The sequence below is a fragment of the Zasmidium cellare genome, assembly GCF_010093935.1.
Source record: "Zasmidium cellare ATCC 36951 unplaced genomic scaffold M409scaffold_5, whole genome shotgun sequence".
In the NCBI taxonomy this organism is placed as follows: domain Eukaryota; kingdom Fungi; phylum Ascomycota; class Dothideomycetes; order Mycosphaerellales; family Mycosphaerellaceae; genus Zasmidium; species Zasmidium cellare.
In genome coordinates, this window is record NW_022986949.1 from 280487 (window position 1) to 297853 (window position 17367).

General features: G+C 54.9%; 4 protein-coding genes across 4 annotated transcripts; 2 read left to right on the forward strand and 2 right to left on the reverse strand.

Annotated features, from left to right (window-relative positions):
* Window positions 1–242: 242 nt before the first annotated feature.
* On the forward strand, window positions 243–2100 carry M409DRAFT_50734 (uncharacterized protein; the record flags this gene model as incomplete). The annotated part of the gene is made up of 5 exons (XM_033811614.1): window positions 243–372; window positions 423–1151; window positions 1204–1661; window positions 1720–1888; window positions 1946–2100. The coding sequence occupies 5 exons, from the start codon at window positions 243–245 to the stop codon at window positions 2098–2100; spliced, it is 1641 nt and encodes a 546-aa protein (XP_033672159.1).
* Window positions 2101–2449: 349 nt separating this feature from the next.
* M409DRAFT_63621 (uncharacterized protein) lies at window positions 2450–5875 on the reverse strand (the record flags this gene model as incomplete). Its single annotated transcript, XM_033815684.1, has 3 exons — window positions 2450–4657; window positions 4708–5492; window positions 5632–5875. 3 exons carry the CDS (start codon window positions 5873–5875, stop codon window positions 2450–2452), a joined length of 3237 nt encoding a protein of 1078 aa, XP_033672160.1.
* A 2990-nt stretch (window positions 5876–8865) lies between these two features.
* M409DRAFT_63623 (uncharacterized protein) lies at window positions 8866–11323 on the reverse strand (the record flags this gene model as incomplete). The annotated part of the gene is made up of 3 exons (XM_033815685.1): window positions 8866–9424; window positions 9474–11195; window positions 11256–11323. The coding sequence occupies 3 exons, from the start codon at window positions 11321–11323 to the stop codon at window positions 8866–8868; spliced, it is 2349 nt and encodes a 782-aa protein (XP_033672161.1).
* A 1508-nt stretch (window positions 11324–12831) lies between these two features.
* Window positions 12832–15389, forward strand: M409DRAFT_18388 (uncharacterized protein; the record flags this gene model as incomplete). The annotated part of the gene is made up of 2 exons (XM_033804471.1): window positions 12832–12954; window positions 13008–15389. The coding sequence occupies 2 exons, from the start codon at window positions 12832–12834 to the stop codon at window positions 15387–15389; spliced, it is 2505 nt and encodes an 834-aa protein (XP_033672162.1).
* Window positions 15390–17367: the final 1978 nt, after the last annotated feature.

Consider the following 17367-nt stretch of genomic DNA (forward strand, 5'->3'; position numbering starts at 1 on the left):
CATGACGGACCCATCATTGCCAAGTGTGCCAATACCTCGCCGGCGCGGCCATGAGGTCCTCTTCGGGCATACGATACGCGCAATTTATCTTTGCCAAGACCGTGTAGAAAGATTGTGCAGGCGACTTGCGAGGGTTCGGTGCATGAAACCGATGCTTGTGTGGCGATGAAGGTATTATTTGTATAACTCGACCTCTCTTGTTTCCTTCGCATGTTAGCATCTCTGCTCATCTTGAATCCGACATGGGGTCATTATTAACGGGTGTGCTCACCGCCTTGCCTCTCATCACTTCAGCGTGGGCCGAAGACGTTCTTTACAGTCAACGGCGCCTTGAGAAGCGATATATTGATGGGAACGGCAACTGGAATCAATGTACCACAACCCAAAATCACCAATACTCGTCCAGTGACTGACTGTCCCAGCCTTCTTCCACATCAACGACGTACATGCTCACCTAGACGAGTTCCGGTCTTCGGGAACGGACTGCACGAATGCCAGCGTTGGATGCTATGGCGGCTATGCTCGCGTTTCTACCGCCATCAACCAGCGGCGACCCGTTCTCAACTCCAGCTTGTTCCTCAATGTCGGAGACGAATTTCAGGGCACGCTGTTCTACACCTACTACGGCGGCGAGAAGATCGCCGAGACGATCAATCAGCTTGGCTTCGACGGCATGACTCTCGGAAACCATGAATTCGACGCGGGCGACGACAAATTAGGGGAGTTCCTCCAGAATCTCACTTTTCCTATCATATCAGCCAACATCCAGTCTGACCATCCCGTTCTCAACAAAACGATCAAGCCCTATCACATCTACGAGGAGTTCGAACTGGCCGTCATTGGCGTCACAACGGAGACAACACCAGGTATTTCCAGTCCTGGCGAGGGCACGACCTTCTCGGACCCTGTCGAAGCAGTTCAGAATACTGTGGACCTCATTCGCACCACTACGAACATCACCCGCATCGCGGCCATCACGCATATCGGATACGAAGAAGACCAAGCTCTGGCTCAGAACACGACAGGACTGTACCTCATCATGGGAGGCCACAGCCATACACCACTCGGCGATTTCGAGGGCGCCGAAGGCCCTTACCCTACAATTGTGCAGAATCTTGACGGCGAGGAGGTGTTCATCGTGACCGCTTACCGTGAGTTGATCCCAGCACGTGGCACCGCCAACGAGATTAACACGCTTTCTAGGATGGGGCGAGTACCTGGGATACATCGACGTGACCTACGACTGTGACGGCAAAATCCTAGAATATCACGGAGGCCCAATCCATCTCGACAACAAGACCTCGCAAAACGCGACCCTCCAGGCACAGATCAAATCCTGGCGAGGTCCGTTCGAGGAATTCGCCGCGGAAGAAGTCGGCACCACAAACGTCGAATTAGATCAAACGACATGCCAGGAGCAAGAGTGTCTTCTCGGCGACTTCATGTCGGATGCTATGCTCTCGTACCGTCTCAACACCAGCGATACCGCCGACTTCGCCATCATCAACGCTGGAGGCATCCGCGCGACGATTGACGCTGGACCCATCACGCGCGGCGAAGTCCTGACGTCTTTCCCATTCGGCAACAGCGTCGTCGAGGTCGAGCTGAGCGGTGAGGATCTCTGGAAGGTCCTGGAAGGACTCTGCTCTGGCGTCAGCGAGGTATGCAGTTTTCAAGACCCCAATCTGAGGAAGGACAAGCTATTGACATTCGAACTAGTTCAACGGCGAAGAAGTCACCAGCTTCTTCCAAATCAGCCGGGGCATCACCGTGCAGTGGAACCCCGACGCCGCCGTCGGCAGCAGACTCGTCAACGTCACCGTCGGCGATGCCGCGTTGGATGAGACGGCGACGTACAATATCGTCACGCTCGACTTTCTCGCTGGAGGTTGGTAGAATTGTGCTGGGCTCAAGATCGAAGTATTGCTAACGTGTATATACACAGGTGGCGACAACATTTTCCCGGAGTTTAGCGAGATCGCTACGCTCGATACGCAGGATGTGGTCCTTACTAATTATATTATCGAACAGTCACCGGTCGATATCCAGCTTGATGGCCGGATCTCTGTTGTTGGGGGTGGGAATTCGACTTCGAGATAGAGCTCCCTTAGGTGCGGACTCTGGGCGTCGTTCGATAGCAATATACTCTACAAATGCCCACAGCCAATTGATGAGCAAACTATCAGATAGCGAGCGGCAAAGGGTTCTTCTATGCCAGAAGACCCATTTCTATCCTCCACCCGACGAGAAAGAAGCAGACTTTTATACCCACCAATCCAACCCAAACGCCTCGCTTTTTCGACCTCGCCACTCGTTCCCAATCGCTCGCTCGCTCGCTCGCTCATACGCTGAGTGAAAGAATCAAACCCACCGCCACCACTACATCTTCTCTCCCAGCCCAATCCAACCAAAATACAAACCCCCCTCCCCTCTCGACTGCCTCCCCCCTCTAACTCGCCGTAATCAAAACATAACTAGTAATAGCATTCATCCGCTCCGCACTCAACTTCAACCCGACCTTCAACAACTCATTCGCCACCTCCACATCCCTCTCCTGCAGCACCCCCCACTGCTCCGGCGTCAAACACCACGCGACACAATCCGTCTCCGCGAGCACACTGCACGTCCGCTCCGTCTCGCTGAAGAACGGCAGCTCCCCGCACGTCGTCCCCGCCACGATGCTCTCGTGGTAATTCCCCTGCTCAAGCGAGTACTCGGCGCGGAGAATCCCGGATTGCAGGAGGTAGAAGCCGTCGGGCTTGTCGTGGCGCGCGTAGAGTTGTTGGCCCTTCGCGAACTCGCGCCGGGAGAAGTAGGGGACCGCACGGAACCAGAAGTCCTCGGTGTGGAGGGTGGTGAAGTTCTCGAAGGCCTGCAGGAGGAGCGGGAGGGGTTGTTTGAGGTTTTGCCATTTGGTGCGTTCCGGGTGGCCGCCTTGCTCGACGATGGTTTCAGTCGCGGCGCGGTGGCGGAGGTTGGTGCGGGGGGAGCCGAAGAGGGTTTCGAGGTCGGTGATTTGGGCGCGTTTGGGCGGTTCCGAGGGGATAGGCATGGGTGGGGAGTCGCCGCCGCCCGTGAGGCCGGATTGTTGCTTTTCGGTGAGGGTGACGAGGAGGGCGTTTTCGCAGGCTTCGAGGGCGCCGTTGAGGTCTTCGTAGACTTTTGGGGGTGGTGTTGGTGGGTCTTCGTCGGTTTCTTCGAAGAGACCGTCCATCTTCAGACTGCGGCCGACTTCGTCGTCGAGGTTGACGCCTGCAAGCACCATCTCGACGTCTCTTCTTCTCAGAATCCTATACATTCGACCGAATCCCTCAGCGGCTGAGAAGTCTACTCCGGTGACGTGCGAGAAGTCTAGGATGAGGTATCGAATCGGCGATGCAGCAAAAGCCTCTGCGTCGATCAGAGCTCGCACCGTCTTCTCGACGTTGACGATGCTGCCAAAGAAGAGATATCCACCCAGCTTGACAATCCGGATTTGAGGTCCAACGCGGTGCAAGTAATCACGCTGTCGAGGATGGCGACGAACGGTTGATTCCGCAATCTCGCCAGAGAATTGTGCTCGAATGACTGTCTTTCGCGATGTTTGGACAACGTATACCAGACAAGCCAGCCCAATTCCAACAGCAACTCCAACGACAAAGTCGTAAATCCCCATGACCAAGGCGATGACAACGATGGTGAAGTACTCCAATCGATGTAGTCGGCCATAAGTATCCACAAGCGCTTCTTTGGCCAGATCAATTCCAAGGTAATAGATCAGCGTCCCAACCACAATGACCGGTACATATCCAATGACGATCGGTCCAGCAATCCAGAGTCCAGCAGTAGCAGCCGCCAACAGATATCCAGCCAATCGACTATCGCCTCCAGTGTCCATGAACAGCACGCTGTTGACGTAGACGAGATAGTTCTGAATACTCCCCACACATCCGGATAGCGAATTCGAAATCCCGTGCAAGACAAGCTCCCGATTGATACTGACATTATCCTCCTGCATCTTCATCGCCAGGTTAGGGATGTTAATCGGCACATGCAGAATCCCAAAAAGCGTCAGCGCGAACTGCGACGGAATCGTCATCGCCACGGCTTTCCAGTTCACCAAGCTGAACTTGTAGTAGCTGTAGAAGTTGTAGAAGGTCTTGTCGGCTGCGGGCGCCTCGAAAACCCAGCCTGAACTGCGGAGACCCTCGACGCTGAGCGAGGGTACGGCAGCAACGACTATGTAGAATATGACGGTGATGCCGATGTAGTATGCCGGGACGAGGAAAGGCTTGTCGTAGTATCGTTTGACGATGAGTAGGATGATGGCCAGTGCCAGTGGAGGCAGCCATTGAGCCAGACTCATAGGGGCGATGAGCTTCATCAGGACCTCCTTTGTGAAATCCAGGTTGCCGTCTAAACGAACAGAAACCTCGACTCCAGTCAGGAATAAGAAGATACCCACGCCACCAATACAGCCAACAAGGATCGAGTGCGGGAAGAAGTTGACGAGAGTCCCAAGGCGCGCAGCTCCCAAAGCGAAGAAGATGACTCCCGTCAAGATGGAGCTCATGGCGTAAGACGTGATGACCGTGGCTCGCAGGGCGTCCGGGTTGTCTGTGCCCATAATGCTGATGATCATGTAGGTCATCTTGTGAAAGAAGGGTACAACCTCGATCTACAATCCCATTAGCAGCAGCCTCAATTCAAACTCAACTCACGACATACCATCTCCGACCCAACACCCCCTCGAAAGATACTCCCACTCGAGTACACCAACTGCGAGACAATACAGCTCACATAGAACATCGACACGCCATCCGCGCCCATCTCAGAAAAGACATCTTCTCCAAGCGGGAACAAGATGATGCCATACGACAGTGCGTCCAGCAAGTTCAGCAGCAGACCCAAGAACACTGAGGGCAGCGCCTTGACGGGCTTGTACACCACCGTGCTCGCCACTTGCCGCATGTCCCATCGTTTGGGATTGCTCGCCACATCGACAACACGCCTGATCGCCCGGAATGAGGGATAGTGGTGGCCCAGTCGATTCCAGATGCCTTGGTGAGGTGCTTGTTTCGGCTGGGATTCGAGGTCTCCGCCAGCGTCGTATCTCTGTTTTCGGGGGGACGATAACCGCGCACGGGGTAGTAAGGGAGTCGTCTCGCCCATATCACCGTCCTCGTTAGTGACGACAACTTCCGGGACCCTCGAAGCTGACGTTCGCCGTCGACCGCCCAGACCAGGTGAAGGGCTGTGACTATCTTCGTTGTAGATCAATAAAGCGTCACTAGCGCCAGCAATCGTAGATGCATCAAAAGATCCACGAGGACCCAATTCCTCATTCGGCGTGGCAGGCTCCGAGCGTTCTGCAATCGGCTCCGGTCGTTGCGCCCCCAGAGCACTCTCATCGTATCGATCACCAAAATGCTTCGACATCTCCGAGTCGTCCAGAAACGAAGACGACAGCTCGGCGGTCTGCTGTCGGACTCCAGACGACGAGTACTGCACATCTGTGCGGGCACGTCAGCCAACGCCATTCACTTGGGGAAGTACGTGATTTTGTGGAAGGAGGAGAAGAAGAAGATCATATGAGAGCCTTGGCATGCATGCAGGCAGGTAAGGTAAATGGTAAAGGTAAAAAGAACATACCCTGATTCGAATGATTCACATTGTGAATATAAGACCTGCTCGGCAAGCTCGACGTGCACGGTCCAGAAGCGGTCGATGAAGAGAGGGCCCTCTGTCGTCTTGTATTGCTGGCATTGCCGTCGTATGATGAAGTCGTGGCTCGATCGCCTTCTGCCGACAAGTCATCCTCAGCAGTAGTAGTGTGCGTCTGGGAGCCGGAAGCAATCGACGACATCCTCCGGCGCTTGAAGAAACGTGCCGACATGACTTGAGAGGGAATCGTCGTGAAGGGCACTGTAAGCAAGCAAGCGGTATTACTTGTCGCCGCCGGGAATCTAGACGCTTGTTTGCAAAATGTCCAACCTGGATGGCGCCACCCAAGCAACGCGCAAGGCCAGGAAACGTGATGTGATGCAGCTCAGGCGTTGCGCGCGTGCGTGCCCTCTCCACTCCACTACCACTCACACTCCCCGCACAGAGCAGGAGAGACAGGGCACTGACACTCACATGTGATGGGAGCGGGCGGGCGTGCTGTCGTTGTTCGAACCAGGAAAAGCCTGTAACGAGCAAAGGCTTTCCCCGTGCTGGCTGGGGTAGTGAAAGTAATCGGGGCTGGCTTCCGTACGGATCCAGACTTCTTCTTCTTCTCCTTCTTGACACACAATTCGAGAAGGACACCGTGAAACGAGGGGTGGTACTATGGTACATACGCCCCCAACAAAGTGGATCTCATCAAAGAAACAAAAAGTGTCAAAGCATAGAGTTTTTCTTCAGCAACGACTGGAGCACGAAACGACGACGCGTTTGGCTGGGGCGTGTTTTTTGTGGAGGATGACGAGCCGAGACAGGTGAAGGTTGCTGCCGAAAAATTATTGCGGGCCAAACGCTCAATGCCTGTCATGACCTCAACACGTTTCGTCGAGTGTTCTTACTCCTCCTCCTGCATGTGATCGAGGCTTGCGTCGGCATGCTTGCCTCTCTTCATGCCTGCATATTGAGAAGACAGAAAATTTCTTGCTTGTGTGGAGAGCAAGCTTGACATCAAAGGTGCATGCAGGTGAGGTTCGAGAAGCGGGCGACTCGGTTTTGCGGCAAGGATTGCGAGCTAGGAGAAGATCGTCCCCGTCCACGACTCGGGCGGGTCCGAATATGGACGGGAGACGAGAAAGAAAGAAGTTCAGGAGGGAAGATTCTTTTGTTTTCTTGTCCATCAGCTGATCTGTGCAGGACGGCGTTGTCTGGGTTGTATGCTGGCAAAGAGAAGCAATGCGAGGCTAGGGCTGCCAGCTCGTTCTATCCCAGCATCTCCGTCTGTGCTCTCGTGGGTTTCATCAATGTCGTACAATCATCCGGCATTGACGACAGGTCAAGAGATCAAAGTGCTCCACGAGCATACCTGACCATCTCGTCGCATCATCTCACCACCGTCCACCCCTCTCAAATCGTAGTATCCTCCTCCAAACATCTCTCTCCTCCTCACGACCCCCCCTCAACATCAACCCCCTCCTCCACCGCCCCCCTCAACACAAACAACCTAACCCTCTCATCCGGCGCCAACTCCACCGCCCTCTTCCCACCCCCATCCACCTTCCCCCACTCGGCCCCCCTCTTCAACAACTCCACCGCCGCATCCCCCCTCCCCTCCGCCACAGCATGATGCAACGCCGTGCTCCCATCCCCATCCGTCGCATTCACCGGACTCCGATTCTCCAACAGCAGCCTCACAATCGGCCCATTCCCCACCGCCGCTGCGCGGTGCAGCGGGAGTTGTCCCCGCTTATCCTTCACCCGCGCCGAAGCGCCTTTCGCGAGTAATTTCCGCGCGGTCTCGAGGTTCGCTTTCGAGCTCGCGAAGTGCAGCGCCGTTTGGCCGTTGTTCGTCTTGACGCTCGGGTCCGCGCTTTTTTGGTCTAGCAGGTAATCCACGAGCTCGTCGCCGTCTTTCAGGCTCGCCGCCATCATGAGCGCCGTCCAGCCGGAGCCATCTTGGGCGTCGACGTCGAATTTCTTCGTGTAGTTGTCGGAGAGGATCTGGAGGATGTCGAGGCGGTTGTGGGACGCGGCCCAGTGCTGGGGTAGACGGTCGTCGTCGTCGCGGAGGAGGGCGAGTTTGGGGTCGGCGTTGAGGAGGGAGAGGACTTTTTGGGCTGTAATCACCAGAAACGAAGTATTAGTATCTGTGCATGTGTGTGCTTGTGGAAAAGATGTTGTTTACGCACTCTGCCCCTCCCGACAAGCCGCATGAATAGCAAAACTGTTCGCCCGCTCGTCGATGTTCATCGCGTCTCACACGACATCTTTCTTGTCAGTCAAGCAAGCAACAAGCAAGCACCTACCTACCTCCCTCCACAAAAAGCCAGAAACACGAGGGGCAACCACCTAGGGCTCGGCGCACCACACCCGAACCACGCTAGCCCCACACTAGTCCTCGCTAAACCCCAAAAGCAACAATTCAAGATCTCATATATCTTTTGAACACTGCCCCTCCATCGAACACACAAAGTGAGGCGGGCTCGGGGGACAGAAAGCGTGTCTATGGCCAACGGCTGTTGATTATAACTCCTTTTTGCTGGTCCTTTTGGATTAGGAAATATGAGATTCCTTTTGATGTATATGGGAGGGAGGGTCGAGACGATGTGGTGGACTTCGGTGTAAGAGGTCAATCGATAGTAGCTTATCAATATTTTTGCATCATTCTCCGACACGATTGCACTCGAACTCTCGAATTGCGAAGTCATCTCATTCCTTCACCCACATCTCAGCCGTTCAATACACGAAAACATTCATCTAATCCGCCTTTCATTGACCCTGCTGGGAACCGCCTGACTGCGTGCGGTGAAGCTGCGACTGTAGAGACTCCCCTGCATTGCTACCCTGTTGCATCATCATCGTCGCCGAGTCTCTCGTCAACTGATGCGCCGCCGGAGCGGGTCCAGTGCCTGTGAGAGGAGGCAGATTGCTGGTCGGCGGGATGTAGAAGTCAGGAACCGATCTTGGCGGATCTCGTCTCTGGGCAGGAGCCGAACTCGTTCTCAAGCCGATCGGACGAGGGAGTTCTGATGAATCGGCAGACGGAGAACGTGGGATTTTTCGAGCGAATGTGCCTTGTGGTAACCCATGTCGGTGACTCGTAACCTGGGCGAGCGGGGAGACATTGGTGGCTGCGGATTCTTGCTGCACAATCTGTGACCAGTTCAGGTGGGTCATTCCACTACGACCTCGAACCTATCAACTGTTCAGCATGCCTCGTCATAATCAAGTTTTCCACGGATTTGAGTCTGGCGGTACTGCATTCTCTTCGTCCAACATATCTGGCTGACCACCAATGCCTCCATAGCCGGTCCAAGTTGCAAATTGTTGGCTTGGGCGATGAGCGTTGCCTTGATGCATGGTGAACGGTGCATTTTGCGCGGGAGTGGGCATCTGATTGAAATTATACGCAGGCTGCTGGTACTGGTGCTGTTGCTGATATGCTTGCTGCCCAGCTGCAAAAGAGGCCATATTGTATGATACAGGTCCAATAGGCTGCTGGTGGAACTGAGGTGGGCTGACGTGGTGAATAGGATGCGCGTGTGGCAGACCGGGTGGAGTCTGTTGCACAGACATCACAGGTTGCTGTGGAATTCCGGGTGGCGTTGGCATGCCTGGCGGTGTCTGCATACTGGGAGGTGATTGGTACGCCTGGGTACTACCCACTGAACCACTCGATCCTGAATGCCAGACACTCTGTCTACGAGTGCCCTCCAAATCACGCAACCGAATATTGAGTTCGTCCAGCATTGGAGATGTCTCGCCTTGATACCTCTGACTCCAGCTATGAAATCGTTAGTAAGAGTTCACGACCTCGATTTCTCAAGACTCACCTCATATATCCCCAGCGAATGCCGAATCGAGACAATGATTCTGAAATGTTCTTGATGCAGGCGATGCTTCGAGCAATGTTAAAGCGCAGTACAGTATCTCCAGGCGGTAGTGGAACGACAGGCATTGGTGGTGGTGGAGCAGCTGTAGGTTTAACTTCTGGATGTGGCGGAATGCTGCCGCTCATAAGAGCATCGAGATCGTGTTGTAGGACGTCGAGAAACTGTCGACCAGTCATGTAAACCCTCATTGCGTCGTAAAAAGTCAGTGGAGCTGTGTACGCTGGATCGCTGATCAATCGCAACATCAAGTCGGCATATTGGATGCAGTATTCGAAGATGAGCTTCTGCGCAAAGGGTCTGATGGCCGGCACCCGGGGAGATGGTGAGAGCACGTAAACGTACGAGTAGAGCAGATCAAGTTCGAAGAATGCGCGCATGTTGGGCGATGTCGTTGGCGGTAGGTTTTCGAACCATTTGCGCATTGACTCACACGTGCTCCAGACGTAAGGATAAGGCTCATCCCATCGACTTCGTCCAGACTGGAATAAGTCGCTATACCACCGAGACTGCAACTTTCGAAGCTCCACCAAGTGCATAGCGTGCTCGTGAGACTGTGACCAGAGCTTTTGTGGCACGGAAGGACCTGGCGATGTTGGCGCTGACGATGCTTGCTTGCCGAATGGGACTTTCACCTTGGCGCTGTCGTCTGAAAAGGAGAACGCCCTCGTCTGTACGAGTGATGTTGATCGATCGAGGGCGTAGATGCAATGATATACACGACGTCGAAGTTCCAGCTTGCCTTTGGGCATGGCCGTACCTTTTGGTGGATCCTGGTGAAGACCCAGGTCAACCATGGCACGGGAAGCTGCACCAATCAAGCCCCAGGAATCGAAGTGGTGAGGATCCAGCATAGCGTACTCGGTAAGCAACACGATGGCTTGAATACTATTAATCGCACCGGGATGCAGCACGTCTTCGGAGGACTCCAACGCAGCACACACATGGCCGATAGCCTCCATGTAGCGTTGGTCACCTCTTTGCTCGGACATTGAAGCACTCGAAATGGCCAGGACCACCCGCACCAGCCAGTGATCCAGAGGTTCTGCCTGGTGTGAGTTTCTGGAATAGACATTGTCGACTGAGGCATAGAAACTGGCTTCGTCGAATACAGGGAGGAGAACGAAGATATTGTTGAGGTAGTGTTGGATCAACGCGGTGGCAGCATATCGCGGCGGTAGAGGCTGGGCCATTCCCTCTGGTAAAGGATCCTTCGAACATGCCCAGAGCACGAGTCGAGCGTACGACATGGCAGTAGTAAAGCCATAGAAGTCTCTTGCGGTGGCGTTGACGGACAGAAAGCCAAAGTCTGATACCAAGTCATCGATGGCGGTGGCTTCTTTCCGTCTCAGGGCTTTGCTGGTGGTATTTGGAGTGGGCGGTTCCTGGACTTGGTAAGACTGCCTTCGCGAAGCATTCATATCATCGTCGGGGATCGACACGACTGAAGGTTTCCTCGCTCGCGCTTCTTCCAGTTTGGCCTGCAGCTTGTCGATGCGGGTCTCGAGGGTGGAGACATAGCTTCGCTCCTTGCCTCGTGCAAACTGATCGTTAGTGCTGGTACACTCGGCAGCCCTGCCATTCTTCTCGCAAGAAGTACAGGCGGGCAGCTTGCCGTCGCATTTGATCTTGGCGTTGCGGCACCGCGAGCATGCAGCCACTGGCCTGTATAAGAAGTGTGTCGTCAGCAACGAATATCTCCTTCGAGGGGCAAGGCTGGCATACCGCGAGACCTTGAGGATGGGGGTCTCGAGAGGCATCAGAGTGGTGGCATCGACGTCTTCTACGGCCATGGTTAGCGGTGATATGAGCGTAAGCGCGAGCGTTGCGCAGCCTGAGCAGCGGGGTGGGATCGTGGGTCAGCGTGATGGATGGACTGGAGTCCAGCAGCAGCAGCTTATACCGCTGCAAAGGCCATGGCAGGGGAAATGAAGGAGCACAGAATCACCCGCACTGGCAAGGCGCAAGGCGAGCTCAGCGATGCGCACTGGGGTTCGTACCGTATCACACGTGCAGCCTTAGCTCTGCCTCAGCCACGATTTAGGCCGAGTTCTGACATGTGGGTGCGGCTTTGGTCTGTAGGGCCAGCGAATGACGGAGAGATATGATGCAGCGGTGCAGCAATGGGGCGGTGCATGGAGCGGTGACGGTAGAGTCTCTCTCATGAGTTGAACGCCATGCAGCGGGAGAGTATGTGTGTAGAAGCAGCAGCAGCAACGGGAGAGGAAGGTCAAGGCGGTCGACTCGAGCAAGGCCGTCCGTCGGAGGCATGATCGGGTAGGGACAGAAGACATTGCCGAATATCGCACTACTTTTGGCCCGGCCAGCGGAATGCACTACCATAGAATATCCCACTATCAAATGCGTGCAACTACTATTGCCGACGCAGAATCGTCGTCGACTACGTTCACCTACGAGTGCTCGTCTAAGTCGAGGGCTTACGTGATGTTCCTTCACGATATCTCCCCCTTCTGGTACGGCGAATGAGGGATCAGGGCACCGGCGATAGCTGGCCATGGTCCCCATCACATGGCCGGTGGAATTGGCTTTGGAGCGTGGCTTGCTCGGGTCGCACAGTCGTGTTGAGAAGGACCGGGATAACGAGGATAGCAATGATAGCGCGCCATGTGGTGAGGGAGAGGGGATGCCTTTGCGCGTTCTAGGCGATGTGTTGTGCATGGCTTCGCCCAGAGCATCCTGCCGCCCCGAGGCATCGAATTGCCGTGTCGAGCGAGATGCAAGCCATGGCCGTCTTCAGGGCCTCTGGCAGCGGGCCATGGCGGTGTCAATCTCGTCCATCTCCCGCGCCGTCCAACTTTTGGCGATGCTTTGAGTTGTCGCTTGCGAGCACCTCCATGCCCTTCGACGTGCGCAACTCCGCTGCAGCCAATCACTGCGCCAGCCCGGAGGCCGCCCGACCGCCCTCTGGCAGAAAGTAAGAAAGTCAAGTTCCTGTGTGTCCTGCGCTTGCCCTGCATGTACCCGGCGGCGCAGCAGCTTTCATCTCACCAAGAAGCCGTCCACGCTACAAGCATGCCCCGTCCGAAACCACATCATATGCAATTACTGCTGCCATGACGCTGGAATGAACCCGCCCACCGCACCCGACCTCCGTTCCACTTCCATTGATCTGTCCGCGACCCCTCCACTCCACCAGCGCGAGCATCCCACCCTCACCATTCCCGTAGTACCACCGCACGTGTGCAGACACCACCGCATCGTCGATAGACCCTCCCGAGCATGTAAATAAGAGGGCACGCGCCGCGATTCCATGACCACAACGCAAACGAGACCGCCGGCAATGTCTGTCAACACCGGAGCCGTTAAGAAGAAAACGGCTGTCAGAAACGACGGCGCCGAAATAGAGACGGGCTCCTCAAACCAAGTCGCCCACACATTGACGGCCTGTACTCGCTGTCGACAGGTAGGTCATCACCACCGTTGTTTCTGCTGTGTCTGTATTGACCGTCTGTGAAGCGCAAAACACGATGCGATCCAGGCCTACCCCGCTGCACCCCATGCGAACGAACAAACTCGATATGCGAATACTACGACTCGAATCGAGGGCACAACGTCAATCGCAACTACGTCGTGTGGCTCCAACACAAAGTCCGCGAACTCGAAGATGAGCTGGACAAGGTGGAGAATGAAGACGCCGCGGACGATCCAGAAGCCATGATGCGCGCGGCGACGGTGCGAGTGCACGAAGCCAAAGAGTCGAAATACCTTGGCCCCTCGAGTGGCATCGCAATCACCAGACTGGTGATGCAGCTGGCCAAGCAATTCACAGACGCGAAGAGCATACTGGATATCGTGCCAGAGCAAAGAGCGCGGGACATCAAGGATCTCTACGCCCAAGAGCAAGCGAAGCCGACTTCGAAAGTATACCCGTTGATCAGCGATGTTGCTGCGGTCGAACTGCCCAACAGAGCACTCGCAGACCTGTTGATCCAGCTCTACAAGCTCAAAGTCCAGCCGCAATACCCAGCGCTGCATGAGCCGACATTCGACAAGGACATTAACATGGTCTATGCGAATCACGATCAGGCCAGCCCGTATCAGCATTTCGTCTGCCGAATGGTCATTGCAATCAGCCTGCAGAAGATGGACACCCAGTACGCTGGACTTGCAGACAGCTACTATCTCGCAGCGCTCAAATATCTGGAAACTGTTGTACGCCCTATGGATTTGAAGACACTCCAATGCTTTGCGCTCATGGCAGAGTATTCGCTCCTCACGCCCACGCGAACGGCCATCTACTATGTTGTGGGGATTGCTGTTCGATTGGTGCAATCTCTCGGCCTTAACGAGGAGAAGACCATCACCCGCGGGCGAGCTGATGGCACGATCAACTATCTCGAAGTTGACATGCGGCGAAGACTATTTTGGTGTATCATGGTCATGGAATGGGGATTGGCGCATTCGATCGGCCGGCCGTCGATGCTCGCAACCTCTCAAGAGCATGTCGATGTGGGCTGGTTTGAGACGTGCGATGATCAGTACATCACCGAACAGGGGGTGGATCCTGCTGCTCCACGACCGACGCTCAAGAAATGGGTGGCCATCCATTTCTTCAAAATGCGGCTATTACAGCTGGAGATCCGTCGGAAGCTGTATCAACGGAAAAGAACCGAGCCCAAGGACGATCGTGACCCATGGTTTGTGCAAATGGACGCAAAGCTCGCAGCATGGAGAGATGCATCACCGTCACAAGACGAGGGTCATGGCCTTAACAAGATTTGGTTCATCGGCAGGTACAACACGATGGTTGTGTTTCTCTATCGACCATCGCCCCAAGTCCCTCGACCATCTCTGGAAGCAGCCTTCAAGTGCTACGACGCATGTCAGTACAACATCTTCCTGCAACGAGAACAGATCACAAAACGAACAGTGGACTTGACCTGGATCTTCACGCAATCAATATTCATGGCCATCAACACGATGCTCTGGAGTCTGAGTTACGTCGAGGTCAGACGAAAACACAAGCGCGACGAAGTGGAGAAGCATTTGGAAGTTGCTATGGAAGCTATACAGATGGCTTCTGATCGGTGGCCCGGAGTTGCTTCGGCAGTGCAACTATATCTAAACCTCATCACAGCCATCATGAAGATCTACGAGAAAGATGACGACGTACCCATTTCAGCGGCCACACCATCAGATGCAGCCGCCTCGCCTGGATCCACATTCCCGGATGTCAACGGCCGTTCTCGAGCGACCAGTCCTGCGACGGTTAGTAGCCAGTCCGTAGCCACACCGCCCGAGAGACAGTTCGGATACATTGACCAGCACTCACAACGACGAAGCGTGGAGGAGCCCCCGCCCGTACCTTACAGAAGCGACTCCAGCTTGCCAAATGTCACGACGCCTCCTGCTCGGCAAACGCCTTCTGTGCAACACAACGTCCCACACCACGGGAGCTCCGACTCGATACCCACCATGCAGAACCAGTTCCAGCAGCAGCAATATCCATTCCCCAATGCACAGTTCAACGCCCTGCCCCAGTTTACTCCGGATCTGACTGTGCCCGGATGGACCGCACCACAACAGGCGCCTGTTGCATTCGCGCACGCAAATGCCTCAGCGCTGCCAATGCAACAGCCCATGGACCCCTACGGCAATCAAGCTTTCGATCCGAACCATGCTGCATATCCGTTCCCAGGTGGATACGAGGAGAACCAGCAGTACGTTCCTCAGTACTGGGACATGGATTCTGGATCGTTCGGCAACGGATTGAATCAGATGCAGCAAGAGGAGCTGATGCACAGCTTGGAGACAGACGGCATGGAGGACATTCAAAGTATGATCACGCACACCTTGGCGGCCATCACGCCCAAAACTGCACAGAAGCCGGCATTCTAAACCAAGCATTTTATACTGAACATCGGGCGAGGATCTTGGAAATGTTTTGAGGAAAAGAGTGCGCTAATGTTTGTGAAATGACAGCGCGCGTGACGGACATCACGAATCTGCTTAGCCCGGCTGCTGGACGGAGGGTTAGTTTGTGGGAGTTTGAGGAGTGTCTATCTTGAGGGAAGGTTATGATTGGACGGGCGACGGCAGCGAAATGGCCTATATCCTTTACAGCGAGGTGTTGGCGGCGTAACATATGACTTGCAGGGAAGCATTGGGATCACGGGAGCAGAACAGAGCGGAGTGACCGACGAAACGATCGCGAGACCAGGCGGCGTCAAAAGAGATAAATCAGCAGAAAGAGAGTTCTTACGAACTGGAAGTCAATGCTTCTTACCAGCCATACGCATCCCTTGTCTGTTGGAGATTTGACAGGAGACTCCTGTCTTTGGCAGCCTTGGCTTGTGGCACAGCTGGACCATGTCTTCTGACATGTCCAAGACCAACAAACGAGTCTCGAATGGCGCATATTGGAGGCTAGACTGATCAATCCAAGGCGATTGTTGTAGGTCGCACGCCGTAGTTGCACGCTGCTAACGGGAAGCGACATACGAGACCTTCCACCATGTCACAGGCTCCTGGCCCTGTGAAACTCTGTGGAGCAAGCCAAGCGTGACTTCCTAGCCTCGCATCACTTGGTCTGTGGCAACCTCGTTTGCTCAACACCTTCTCCTCTTCTTGCTCTACAAAGCTTTGGCAAGCGTGAAGCACCACTGTGGTTGCTCCGATCAGATCAATCGGCCAAACATCACCAGGTTCGTCTTCCTCCTCCACCATCATCTACACCGACATCTCACCACCCTCTCCTCACTACGACTCATCACTCCCTGACTCCGCCTATCCCCATCACGTGCGCCACTGGCGGCTGCTGTTGACGGCAAACAACAATCATCCTTCCTCAAACTCATCCTTCACACGAGTCTCGGCGCTTGTTGTCCAAAACATTGACATCACTCACATTCCGACCTCCCTTTCCAGAACCTCCTTGGAACACTCCACATCTTCGATACCCTTCAATAACTCACTCAACCACTGGACACGCGCTTCACTACTACTTCAACAACACCTTCGAAATCGATACCTGCCGTCAAACATGCGCGCCTTCACCCTCCTCGCGAGCTTCACGGCTCTGGCCTTCGCTGGTGACGCTCCCCCCACAACCAACCAGCCCGGAGATGTGCAGTACATTGCCCAGCTTCCAAATACTACCCCAGTGCAGGGTTCAGTCGTCGTCACTGGAGCCAGCAGCGGTCAAGGCGTGCACATCTCCGTGAGCTTCTCTGGTCTGCCGAGCGAGGGCGGCCCGTTTCGTGAGTACACCATCAAGCACAATACACATACAAAAGACAATAAGCTGATATCTGCATGTCTCAAGTCTACCATATCCATAACTCCTCCCTGGCTGCCAACGGTAGCTGTGCCACGGCTAGCGGCCATCTCGATCCCTACGGCAATGGTGGCACTGGATGCGACAAGGCCACGCCGGCTGCTTGTGAAGTGGGCGATCTCTCGGGCAAGCATGGAACCGCGGGTAGCCCTGGTGCTTTCTCTGCTAGGTCAGTCATCTCCGATACCTTGTTGTCTTGATGTGAAGCTTTACTGATTGATATGGTTGACAGCTACGAGGATTTGTACGTCTCCGTCGACGATGGCCCAGCGACGGTTGTAGGCCACAGCCTGGTTTTCCACTACGCCAACAAGACGGCTATCACGTGTGCCAACTTCACCCAACAAGGTGGTGCTGGTTCTTCGTCGGGTGGAGCTGGCGGTGCAGGCGATATTGGTGGAAGTGGAGGAAATGGCGCAGGCACAGGCGATGGCTCGAACGGCACTGGAACTGGCACGGGCGGCAGTGGTGGGAGCGGCAGCGGTGAAGGCTCTGGTGGTCCTCCGCCTAATGCATGTGGATGAGCATAAGCGCGTCCTT